Source organism: Palaemon carinicauda, chromosome 12, assembly GCF_036898095.1.
Source record: "Palaemon carinicauda isolate YSFRI2023 chromosome 12, ASM3689809v2, whole genome shotgun sequence".
Classification (NCBI taxonomy): domain Eukaryota; kingdom Metazoa; phylum Arthropoda; class Malacostraca; order Decapoda; family Palaemonidae; genus Palaemon; species Palaemon carinicauda.
The window spans coordinates 149,724,206-149,736,299 of NC_090736.1; the positions used below are offsets into that span (position 1 = coordinate 149,724,206).

General features: G+C 34.7%; 1 protein-coding gene across 1 annotated transcript in view; it reads left to right on the top strand.

The window, feature by feature from the left end:
* The window catches only part of LOC137650690 (TRPM8 channel-associated factor 3-like), a 13,483-nt gene continuing 1,389 nt past the window's right edge, over nucleotides 1-12,094 (top strand). Inside the window, exons 1-2 of the mRNA XM_068383857.1 lie at nucleotides 1-60; nucleotides 11,438-12,094. The exon at nucleotides 11,438-12,094 is cut by the window's right edge and continues 1,389 nt beyond it. Of these exons, the coding sequence (XP_068239958.1) occupies nucleotides 54-60; nucleotides 11,438-12,094 (664 nt within the window). The 5' untranslated portion in view covers nucleotides 1-53. The remainder of the gene's footprint in view (nucleotides 61-11,437) is intronic.

A 12,094-nucleotide genomic window follows, 5' to 3' on the forward strand; every position in this document is an offset into this window, starting at 1 on the left:
CCAACAACAACAACTGAGAGGTGCAGTCTTCAAGGGATCCCTCAACAGGCAACATGTCAGGTAATTGTAGACAAGCAGATTTCAAACCACGTTTACATTTGCTGCCATCGTTACTGTAAAATTTTGTCATGCGCCAAAAGACAAAGAAAACGATAAATTTTCATTATATGTCTTTTTTTTCTTTACTTATGCAATATTTGAAATCAAGTATATTCCTTTCACGACTTATTGTAACAGCAAATGAACTCTAAATTATTTTCTTTATAATAACATTAGCAACAGTATTAGTAGTATTATAGTAATAGCAGTCATTGTAACAATAGTAATATTCAAATAATCATATAAAATATAATTTTCGTAATTAGATCCTCATTAATATATGAAATCAGAAAAAAATTATAGTTATGATGATTATTTCTTTTACAATATTTCATGAAAGGTATTTTTTAAAATGTTCGCAATATTTGAGAACAGTTGTCATTGTTGAAGACTTTCGACATGTAAATATTAAACTTACAAAAAATTATTTTGAGGATTCTTACAATATTCGTTCAAATTATTTCATATTTACTGAATACAAAACTGCTGTATTTATCAGTTCAGTTTTTATTGAAAATAATTGAGTAAGATTTTCTTAAATTTTTAACAGAAACGTATCAGAGCGATTTTCTAATATTTTACCCATTTTTAAAAACCAGAGTTTTCATCTATGTTGCAGAATATCCTCGTTATTCAATTGTTTCTTCATCATGTGAATTTCGTTTTGTATTACAACCAAAAATGACATATCTATTACACTTTCGGTATTAATAAAGGAATGAATTGCCAAGCATAGAAGCTGGGATCTCAAATTGTTATGAAGTACTGTACAGTCGAAATCAAAACATCACCGACATTCTCTAGCCTGAGAAGATCCAAAGACAATCAAATTTGACTATTAAACCTTAATGCATTCTATCAGTAGTTATAGATGATCTTTGTAAAGCTTTAATTAACATTATAAAGGGCTTATTATTATTATCTACGTTGATGACTTTGTGAATTACTCCATAAAAATAGCTACTAGAAAAAGAGGATAAAAAATAAAACATATGAAATAGGTAATATGACAAAGATACAAAATACAGTAAAAAAAAAAAAACCTAAGATACAGCATAAGATTACACTGGTTGTGAGTTTAAAATTCTACCCAGCGTTGCTATCTATACAAAAGGGATGACCCAGTAATTATCAGTCTTTTGTAGCACACTCGAACTTTCTAATCAGCAGAGGTTTGGCGAAGAGGTGACAACATCAAATCAGCGCTTCTGATATAACATTCGCATTAGGAGATAAAGATAAGAATGTTTAATCTTCCTGATACCGATACTTTATTCCAATAGATAAGGCAAATAAGGCATCAGTTTCCATAACAACAATAGCTATTATTATTATTATTATTACTATCCAAGCTACAACCCTAATTGGAAAAGCAAGATGCTATAAGCCCAGGGGCTCCAAAAGGGAAAAATAGCCCAGTGAGGAAAGGAAATAAGGAAATAAATAAATGAAGAGAACAAATTAACAATAAATCATTCTAAAAAACAGTAACAACGTCAAAACAGACAAGTCATATATAAACTATTAACAACGTCAAAAACAAATATGTCATAAATAAACTATAAAAGACTCATGTCCACCTGGTCAACAAAAAAGCATTTGCTCCAACTTTGAACTTTTGAAGTTCTACTGATTCAACCACCCGATTAGGAAGAGAGGGTCAACTACGTCGTATTAATCTCTTTATTGTTATTCCATTTTTATCAGATTTTGAAGAGGGCGATAAGGAATTCTTCATGTAATGAGAGAGGCTAGAAAGGGACTGGTATGGAAAACACTATAAACAATATTAAGTGATTCATTTCCAAAATGCAAAGTTGCATCTAATCTATGCAATCATATCAAAAGGACATACTGAACTTAGATTTATATATCAATGATGTTTAATTACATACTCAAATTCTGCAAACAAGAAAAAGTAGAAACTTAATATTAGGACTCTCTTCAGAAGGATCCGATTTGGTCGAATTTTCGCGCAAATCCACTGATAATTAATTATTCATGTATTTCTTTTACAAATACATAAACAACATTGCCTTTATATTGTGTATATATATATATATATATATATATATATATATATATATATATATATATATATATATATATATATATATATATATATATATATATATATATATATACACACATAAATATATACTGTATATATATAAGGGATTTAGAAATATGAAAAATCTATTTTAGGTGAGATAGCCATGTTGTCCTGATGGAAGTTCCTTTTGGCTGCTTCCTACTGTATAATATTTCTGCGAGAGATATTACCAGAGAATTACCGTCAGGAATCAAGGGGTTCCAACCCCAGGAACGACTATCCGTAGATATCCTAAGATAACCATAGATATATGCACCCGCAATAGACTTTGCCCAGTCTAATCCACTAAGGGGAAGGATAAGTGAGGAGCCGTTGCATATCCTCTCACCTTACAGTTCCCCCATATGTCTCTGGATACCTTTGTCGCAGCTTCAATCTACTGTTGTGCTCTTTTGTTGTGCGCTCTTAATCAGCTTATTTTGAAGATTTTCTTCGTATAATGGCTTCCTCTTCTTCGTCTAAGTTGAGTACCAACATTTCTTTGCAGTTTGCTTTAGCTGTAAATGTTTTGGATCCCTACGAGGAAAGTTATTTAGCTTTTACGTTGAGGGAGCCAGAGCGCTTCGAGTTCAGCTAGCTTGGGCGTCTGATTTCATACCGGATAGCCCTTATTCTCGTGTTCACTCGTTTTATTGTACAAGTTTCACGTTAGCTAGTATTTTTTCAGCATTGCGATGCTTTGGGCTCTATTTTAAGTTTGCATTTACAATGCATTTTTGTATTCTTAGTTTCGGTTAGCATAGCCTAGAGACGGTAAATTTTCAGTTGAGGACGTAATTGCCGATGTCGATTTGGTATATCGTTCCAGACTCGTTGATAGTGGCTTTTCCCTTAGGGGTCTTTTACCTCAGCTATATTAGTTTTTCTGAGTTATTTTGTCCACTTGTTTGCGATTTCTTGGTATTTTGACCGTTTAGCCTCTTGGCCATTGTGCTGCAATCAATTGGGATTTCTAGGGCTAGGTAGAGGCAGCTTTTTGGAGCTCCCTTTTGCAAAGGGTGAGCTTACTTATTCTATATATATATATATATATATATATATATATATATATATATATATATATATATATATATATATATATATATATATATATATATATATATATATATATATATATATGTTGCAGTCACGGTCACCGTCCCTAGGTTAGAATGCAGAGTGAGTAGTCATACTCAGCCGAGAAGGGGTGGGGAGTGTTGAACCTTTGTGTGCATATCTATCTAAAAAGGGGGTTGAAGGTACTTCGGAAGGTAATTCATTAACTGACGATGGGAAGAAGTCAATCAATCAATCTTCCTTCTATCCACATTTCTCTTCCTCTCTACCTCGCCCTCTCTTCCTTTTTCCTATCTTCCCTCTCATCCCCCCCCCCGCCCCCCTTTCTAAACCTTCTGGTATCTTTAGTGTTAATATCTTAGGGTCAGTAACCATAAGAATCAACCACCAATCTTTATAGCCCTTAACCACGCAAGATAAAGATCGTTTTTTTTCTCTCTCTATTTCTATAAACATTTCCCATAATCTTTATGGATAATATGGTCAGGTCTCGATGGCGCACCTTGAACTATAACAATAGCAAAGGATCGAAATAAAAAGAGGATAAATTGAAGCTAAAATGGGTTGTGGAACAATGATACATCGATGACGTATAAAACTGGAATTTGGAAAATGGGATGAAAATATACTTAATCCTTTTATGTTTATGAACTGCGAATTTCCCTGTCTATATTTGCAACATTTTCTTTCTTTTATAATTTACTTTACCATCATGAAAGGAAGGAACTTGTGTAGGTCTTTTTCTGCTTAAAATGGAAAACAGACTACAATGTTGACTGGTTAATTGGACCAAAATATCAATGGATTTATCTCTATTATTTCAAGTTTCAAATGAAAATATTACGTAAATATTCCGATAAAAATCAATTGAATCAACAAACCACAAAGTAATCAAAACAAACTGAAAGAAAAGTAATCAAAATACATTCAAAGAAAAGTATCCAAAATACACTTAAAGAAAAGTATCCAAAACACACATAAAGAAACGTATCTAAAATACACTTAAAGAAAAGTATGTAAAACACACTCAAAGAAAGGTATTCAAAATACACTCAATAGAAAAGTATCCTAAATACACTTAAAGGAACGTATCCAAAATACTTTTAAAGAAAAATATTGAAAATATACTTAAAGAAACGCATCTAATATACACTCAAAGAAAAGTACCGACGATAAACTTAAAGAAAAGTATCCAAAATACATTTCAAAAAGTATTAAAAATACACTCAAAGAAAAGTATTCAAAATACATTCAAAGAGAATTATCCAAAAAACACCTAAAGAAAATATTCAAAACGAACTTAAGGAAAAGTATCGAAAATACACTCAAACAAAAGTATCCAAAATACGCTCAAAGAAAAGTATTAAAAATACACTTAAAGAAAAGTATTCAAAATACACTCAAAGAAGAGTATCCAAAATACACTTGAAGAAAAGTATCCAGAAAAACACATAAATGTAATTAAACTAAATTTCTGTTTTCCTTTCACGAACGACGTCAATCTTATACAACATCACTACATAAGACGCAATTCTTCTTTCCAAATCAAATGGCAAATCAAACCACTAGAGATATCTCGATAAGAAAATCTACTGTGTCGGAAAAGTGATAAAAATCAAAATATCTACGAATGAGTTTAACCATAAAAGGGGGTGGGTGAACCCCCCCCCCCCCCCCCCCCCCCCAACAAACCACCCTCCGACGAGGGTCCATTCCTGGTTGGGTTAGGTTGACTGGTGGGCCAAAACGGAACTAAAAAAAGGCAACAACAAATGCAGCCGTTTCCAGTCCACTGCAGGACAAAGGCCTCAGATATGTCCTTCATCATGTCTAGGCTTTGGCCAATTTTCCTCCACTCTGACCCGTACGATTTGGTGATGGTGGGAGACTTGTCTGATTCCTCACAGCAAACAAACAATGTATGGGTGGCCATGATTAGTACAGATTTGCTGGTCATGGCAACACGCAAACCCTTTCACCAAGTACAGGTATCCCCACTCAGAAAGACAATATATTAATAAATCTTACTAATAACGTTTTCATTATTATCATTATTGAAATCCAAGGACCATTTTGCTTGTTTCTTTAGAGCTTATGTGAATTATTTTATTTTTTTTCGAAATTCAGAGCCATTTTTGCTTCTATCGTCTGAGTTTATGTAAACATAATAATGTGAAAAAATATCTTAATATTCTATAAGCATAATCGTCATCATTATCAGTATAAAACGAATGATGCTGATTATAATGTGAAATGTCATCATACTCATAATTGCGACGGCTATCAAAGTCATCATACTGCTGGATAGAGATTTCACACTAAGAGTATACAAGGAATAGGAATAATCTAAAATGATGGAAGTTATTTAAATAATAAATGAATCCAAGAGGTTAATATTAGTTGAGATGTCTCTCAAAGTCAGGTAAATTAATATCTAATATAATAATAATAATAATAATAATAATAATAATAATAATAATAATAATAATAATAATAATAATAATAATTTCATTAGCATTACCCTTATCAAAATTTTTATCATAATGATCTGAACAAATATATTTCAATTGATATATAAAAAGTATTCGTGGTAACACGGCCTCTTTTGACACAATATATTCAGGGTTATCTCACCCCTCACTCTCCCCTCCCCTTCCTAGCTCCCTCTCCCCCTCCCCCTCCTAGCTCCCCCCCCCTCCCCCTCTCTTTGATTACAGCACCATTAACTCGGGAGACCAGATTTTACGGCGTCGTTATATGAATAGACGAAGGATATAAAACGTTTAACTTTATGAATAAACATTGCGGAGAGAGAACGTTTTTCCTATGTATTTTTCTTTCATCTTAGAGTTCATAGGTAGACAGAAGATGGACTCGCATAATAAATAGGAATTTAATAATATTAAAGTTCAAGATATATACAAATGTCTTTATGTTTATTTTTGGAATTTGAGGTCGAGATCTGGGTCGAAAATTGCCCTTTTCAATGTCCTGAGTGAAGGGTGAATAAATAAAAAAATTATTAATCAATTAATTAATCAAATAAACAAGGGATAACTTAGATGAAAGTATGGAAGATTTGATAAGATGAAGATTCCAATTTGAAAATTTCTCTCAAACTTTGAAGAATCAAAGAACATTTATAACCAGTGCTTCAAAACCATTCCTCCCAATCTCCTGCCTCATCTTCCCCTAAAATCTTCCTTTTGCTAATCATCCTAATTAGTTATCCAAGTTCTTCCCTAGTAATACTAAGACCCCTGTTTCCACCACACCCACTATTCGATAAACCTTTTTCCTCAGTCTTTCTCGCGAACAAATTAAACAGATTTCTGCCTCATCTGACCTTTTTAAAAGACGATACCACGTCTTAGATCATGTCAGCTAAAGGTTTAAAGGTTGAAAGGCCGATCATGAATAGCAGAGGCAAGGGACAGTGACGTTGCACTAGCAAGCAGGACAATGCCCTAGAGACTGACCATAATACATATGATCAGCGGCCAAGCCCCCTCTCCACCCAAGCTAGGACCAGGGAGGGCCAGTCAATGGCTGCTGATGACTCATCAGATAGACCTATAGGCTCCCCCAAACCACCCAACCTTATCTCACAAGGATAGTACGGTTGCAGACACTAAAGGTACAAACGAGTCTGAGCGGGACTCGAACACCAAGCAGAGACGTTACCAATCAGGCCACAACAACCCACTACCCCAGACATCTATCTAATGTCCACCTTTTATTTGAATTCCAATGACTAACATGATCTAAACAGTGAATTTAAAATTTTGTATTATTTCTTCTATTCCAAAATTTTGCTTAAAATATAACTAGACTATAAAAAAAAAAATACTTTTAGAATTATACTTTAACTTTAGGTATCTAAATATATAAAAAGATGAAATAAATAATGAAACAAAGTAGTTATCAGAAGTCTAACAAAAAGTATCTCTACAGAGATATGCAGACTTTGCTTAAAATAAAACAGTGAATTTAAAAAGTTTATATTACATCTATTTCAAAATTGTACTCAAAATTTTAGAATTAGCTTTTTCATGCTATTAAAGTCTTCGTTTCCTTTGTCCTTCTTCATTACCGTAACCAGTGCAGGACTCCAAGCAATTAGTCATATATGTACTGTTTATATATATATATATATATATATATATATATATATATATATATATATATATATATATATATATATATATATATATATATATATATATTTATATGTTTTCTTTTAACCTCATATGTACCACTTAGAACCGATTAGAAACTTTAATCGAATTAGCTATGGATAATTAACGTTTAAAAGGTGAGGATGGAAGGTTCATCCTTGCTAATATTTTTCGACATTCTTGCTTCCATAATAGAGAGAGAGAGAGAGAGAGAGAGAGAGAGAGAGAGAGAGAGAGAGAGAGAGAGAGAGAGAGAGAGAGAGAGAGAGAGAATAATAGGAAAAACAACAAAACCAAATTGTAATTTCTTTCCCAAAAAGTATCTCTTCCAAAGAAGTTTGAAGTACTCGCCACCAGAGGGTTTTCGAGTTCATGTAGACCATACGAGATGTTGCAACATATGTGGTGACCCCATGAAAGGATTTAAGAAACCTTTTCTCGTCAAAACTTTGTCCTTCGCTGTTCATTTTCATAAGCTTAGGGTAAGATAGTAGAGAGAGAGAGAGAGAGAGAGAGAGAGAGAGAGAGAGAGAGAGAGAGAGAGAGAGAGAGAGCTGGATTGCTATGCGTGTACAGAGAAAAGTTGGAAAACAAATGGGCGGATAATTCTATTATTTTAAATATGCGGCTAATTGTTGATATACAGTATATGGCTCCTAGAGATAGCTAGTTTTAATTACTAACGGAATATATAGTAAAAGTCTCTTAATTTCAAAGGATATCTACAATATCATTCTTCAAATGAAGTAAACAGAAATTGAAATATTGCTAAGATGGACAAAAGAGGAAAACAAATAACAGGACAATTGTAGTTTTCAGTTTGTCTCTTCATTACTGTCATCTACAGTAGCTGTCTGCTGGCAAACAAATCCTTTCTCTCTCTCTCTCTCTCTCTCTCTCTCTCTCTCTCTCTCTCTCTCTCTCTCTCTCTCTCTCTCTCTCTCTCTCTCTCTCTTCTGTTTCCCTTTTCGAACCAAGACGTAACTCGGTAACGTCACGCGAATCTATCTATCTATCTATCCATCTATTTATACATATAAATATGTTTATGTATAGATATGTGTGTATCGATATGTGTAAGTATGTATATCTACATATAACGCATACACATAAATATATGTAGGTAGCCAAGAAGTCGAGTACTCAGGCTGTGAATTTCTGGATCTTCGTTCAATTCCTGACAATCACCCACATCCTCACCCACCTGAAAACCGATCAAGAATAAGAGAGGATAAAGAATTTGTACATAATGATCCTGCACTGGGGCCTCGTGGCCCATTCAGCGCCCACCGTGCAACATGGGGAACCCCCGCACTAGCGCTATGAAGTAAAAGTTAAAAAAAGTTTGGATAGCAAGATTGGAACGGAGGTCCAAGGACTTCAAAAATGTAAACAAAGTGGATTACGGCCTCTTATCACAACCACTTGGTCAACTCTTATCTTTTTTTATCAAAAAATTACTCCCATTTCTATGGTTAGCCATGGTTTCCATAGGCGTTTACGAATGGCAATCTCTGTTATCAATGATGTGGACCAAAACCGCACGTGTGTGTGAAGGATTTTCGCAATTTGTCCAACGTGTTGAATCTTTATCAGTTCTTATCTCAAATGTGTGTTATGCCCGTTCTGCAAATTATCGAGTCTTATCTCTTGTAGCTTTGAGGTACATGAACATAGTTTATCTTACAGCAAATAACAGTAGTTACGTCACAGTGTGGTTACCACTCATGTACACGCATTCGATCCCGGGGAGGGAAGGAAATATAAACACAAATCCCGCCGGTGATCGGTTTTTCTTCATTCAAAATCACACAACTTTTAAGTAATTCTCTTTTTAAAAGTAATAACTTTATTCTCCTAAAACTGCTTTTTGTAGCTTCATAACTACCTTATGGATATGAATTTAAATGCTAAGACCAGAATTGTAATGATTATCATTTTATGATCAGTATTATTACCACTACTAATATCATCATCATCATTAGTTTTGAAAGTAGGTAAGAAGTCAGGATGTTTATATTTGATAAGGAGTACGAAAAATGGAGCGAAAAGAAGTCAAAATTTCTATATGTGAAAAAAAATATATAATGAAAAAAAAAGTAAAAGACGAATGAATTCTATCGTGAAGCTCCTGTTTCGTTGGCAATTACTTGATACATTCCTCATAAAGCGAGAACTCACTTTAACACGTATCTTCAAAGGTTTAAAGGTCGCTCATGAATGGCAGAGGCAAGGGACAGTGACATTGCCTTATCAAGCAGGATAATGCCCTGGCCTAGAGACTGACTATACTTCATATGATCAGCACCCAAGCTACCTCTCCACGCAAGCCAGGACCAAGGAGGGCCAGGTAATGGTTGCTGATGACACAAAAAACAGACCTATAGGCTCTCCAAGCCGAGGCCTCCATCCTTATCTCACACGGATGGTTGCAGCGACCAACGGAACTAACAAGTTTGAGGGACTCGTATCCCAGTCTGGCAATCACCAGGGAAGAACGCTACCACCAGGCCACCAGGAATCTCAAACTACATTATAATAGAAATAGAAAAACAAAAGATAAAAAACACGGTTCCCAAAATTCAACCGAGAGACGTCGATCATCAAACTTGAATGAAGAAACTTCGTTTGTCATTACCAGTAATGATTCGTTGCTTTCAGTGAGCGAAGAGAAGTTGCTGGATTCTACTGGTAATGAGTCCTTAGCACGCCGGCAATAAATAAATTGCGTCCTGCTAAAAAAAAAAAAAAAGAAAAAAAAAAAAAAAAAAAAAAAAAAGCGTCAGACAAGCAAGTGCGTGACTCAACAATCTAAAAAAGAAAAAAAAAATAAATTAAACAGAGATATGATTAGATGGTATATTTTTCCATAAATTCTGTAATGATGTTTTTAATGGAAATGTTTTCCATAATAACATCATCTAAGTTATATTTCAAATATGTTATCATTACAATCATTACTGGCTGAGCTATAACTCCAGTTGGAAATTCAGGATGCTACAAGTCTAAGGACTTCACCAGGGGAAAAATGGCCCACTGAGGAAAGGAAGTAAGGAAATAAACTACAATGGAAGTAATGAACAATTAAATTAAACACTTTAAAAACAGTATTAGCATTAACATACAACTTCAATATAAGAACTATAGGTAGTAGGTTGGCCAGGGCACCAGCCACCCGTTGAGATAATACCGCTAGAGAGTTATGGGGTCCTTTGACTGGCCAGACAGTGCTACGTTGGATCCTTCTCTCTGGTTACGATTAATTTTTCCTTTGCCTACACATACACCGAATAGTCTGGCCTATTCTTTACATATTCTCCCCTGTCCTCATACAACTGACAACACTGAGATTACCAAACAATTTTTCTTTTCTCAACGGGTTAACCACTGCACTGTAATCGGTTAGTGGCTACTTTCCTCTTGGTAAGGGTAGAAGGGACTCTTTAGCTATGGAAAGCAGCTCTTCTAAGAGAAGGACACTCGGAAATCAAACCATTGTTCTCTAGCCTTAGGTAGTGCCATAAACTCTGTACCATGGTCTTCCACTGCTTTAGGTTAGAGTTCTCATGCTTGAGCGTACACTAGGGAACACTGTTCTCTCTTGTGAATTTCGTTTTGTATTAAAACCAAAAATGACATATGTATTACACCTTCGGTATTAATAAAGGAATGAATTGCCGAGCATAGCAGCTGGGATCTCAAATTGTTATGAAGTACTGTACAGTCGAAATCAAAACATCACCGACATTCTCTAGCCTGTGAAGATCCAAAGACAATTAAATTTGACTATTAAACCTTAATGCATTCTATCAGTAGTTATAGATGATCTTTGTAAAACTTCAATTAACATTATAAAAGGCTTATCATTATCTACGTTGATGACTGTGAATTACTCCATAAAAATGTATTGGTAAACCGACTAATATACTTCTTCACGCTTAAAAGATATTCTCTCTAACTTCAATGCTTAATTGTGATTTTCTTCTTTCAGAAATAACTAAAAGAAAAGGAAAGGCAGATAAGGCAGATTTTCTTATCAGTAGATTTACACTAACTTCACTAACTGTCCTCAAGGGAAGCAGTCCAAGTGATGCTGAAGTTGGACTTGCAAACTGTACCGGAAAGACAGAACAACAATGGTTTCATGATGGCAATAATTTACTCTGGGGTGGTAACCCCTCCTACTGCCTCATTCCAAACTATAAAGAGAAAATTGTTAATCTAGGAAATGCAACTTCCCCAGTAGGATGGATTCATGATGAAAAAGCCAGGTTTGTTCCAGAGGGAGGAAAGAAAGCTATGGACGTGCCGTCAAAGGCTCCAAGAACTCGTGTTATACTGTATAAACTTAATGATGGAAATAAGCAGAAGTGGTGGACCTTGTCAGAATTGGAAGCTGAACTAGATAGTGCTCCTCCGGCCAAGTACCCAGTTCCAGCTGAAGATGAAACTACCTACAATCAAGAAATTGCCAGAACTGTAAGCAACTGGTTTGGCACACCCGATGCCCCACTTCTTTACAAAAGAGATGTAGAAACATTCCCTGGCTTAGTCTCTTTGGATGCACCTAGAATTACTCGAAACTTAGTACTTGACCTTTCCGTGTTAGGGCAGACCAGAGATTTTCGAATGTTGGCCCCTAGAGATT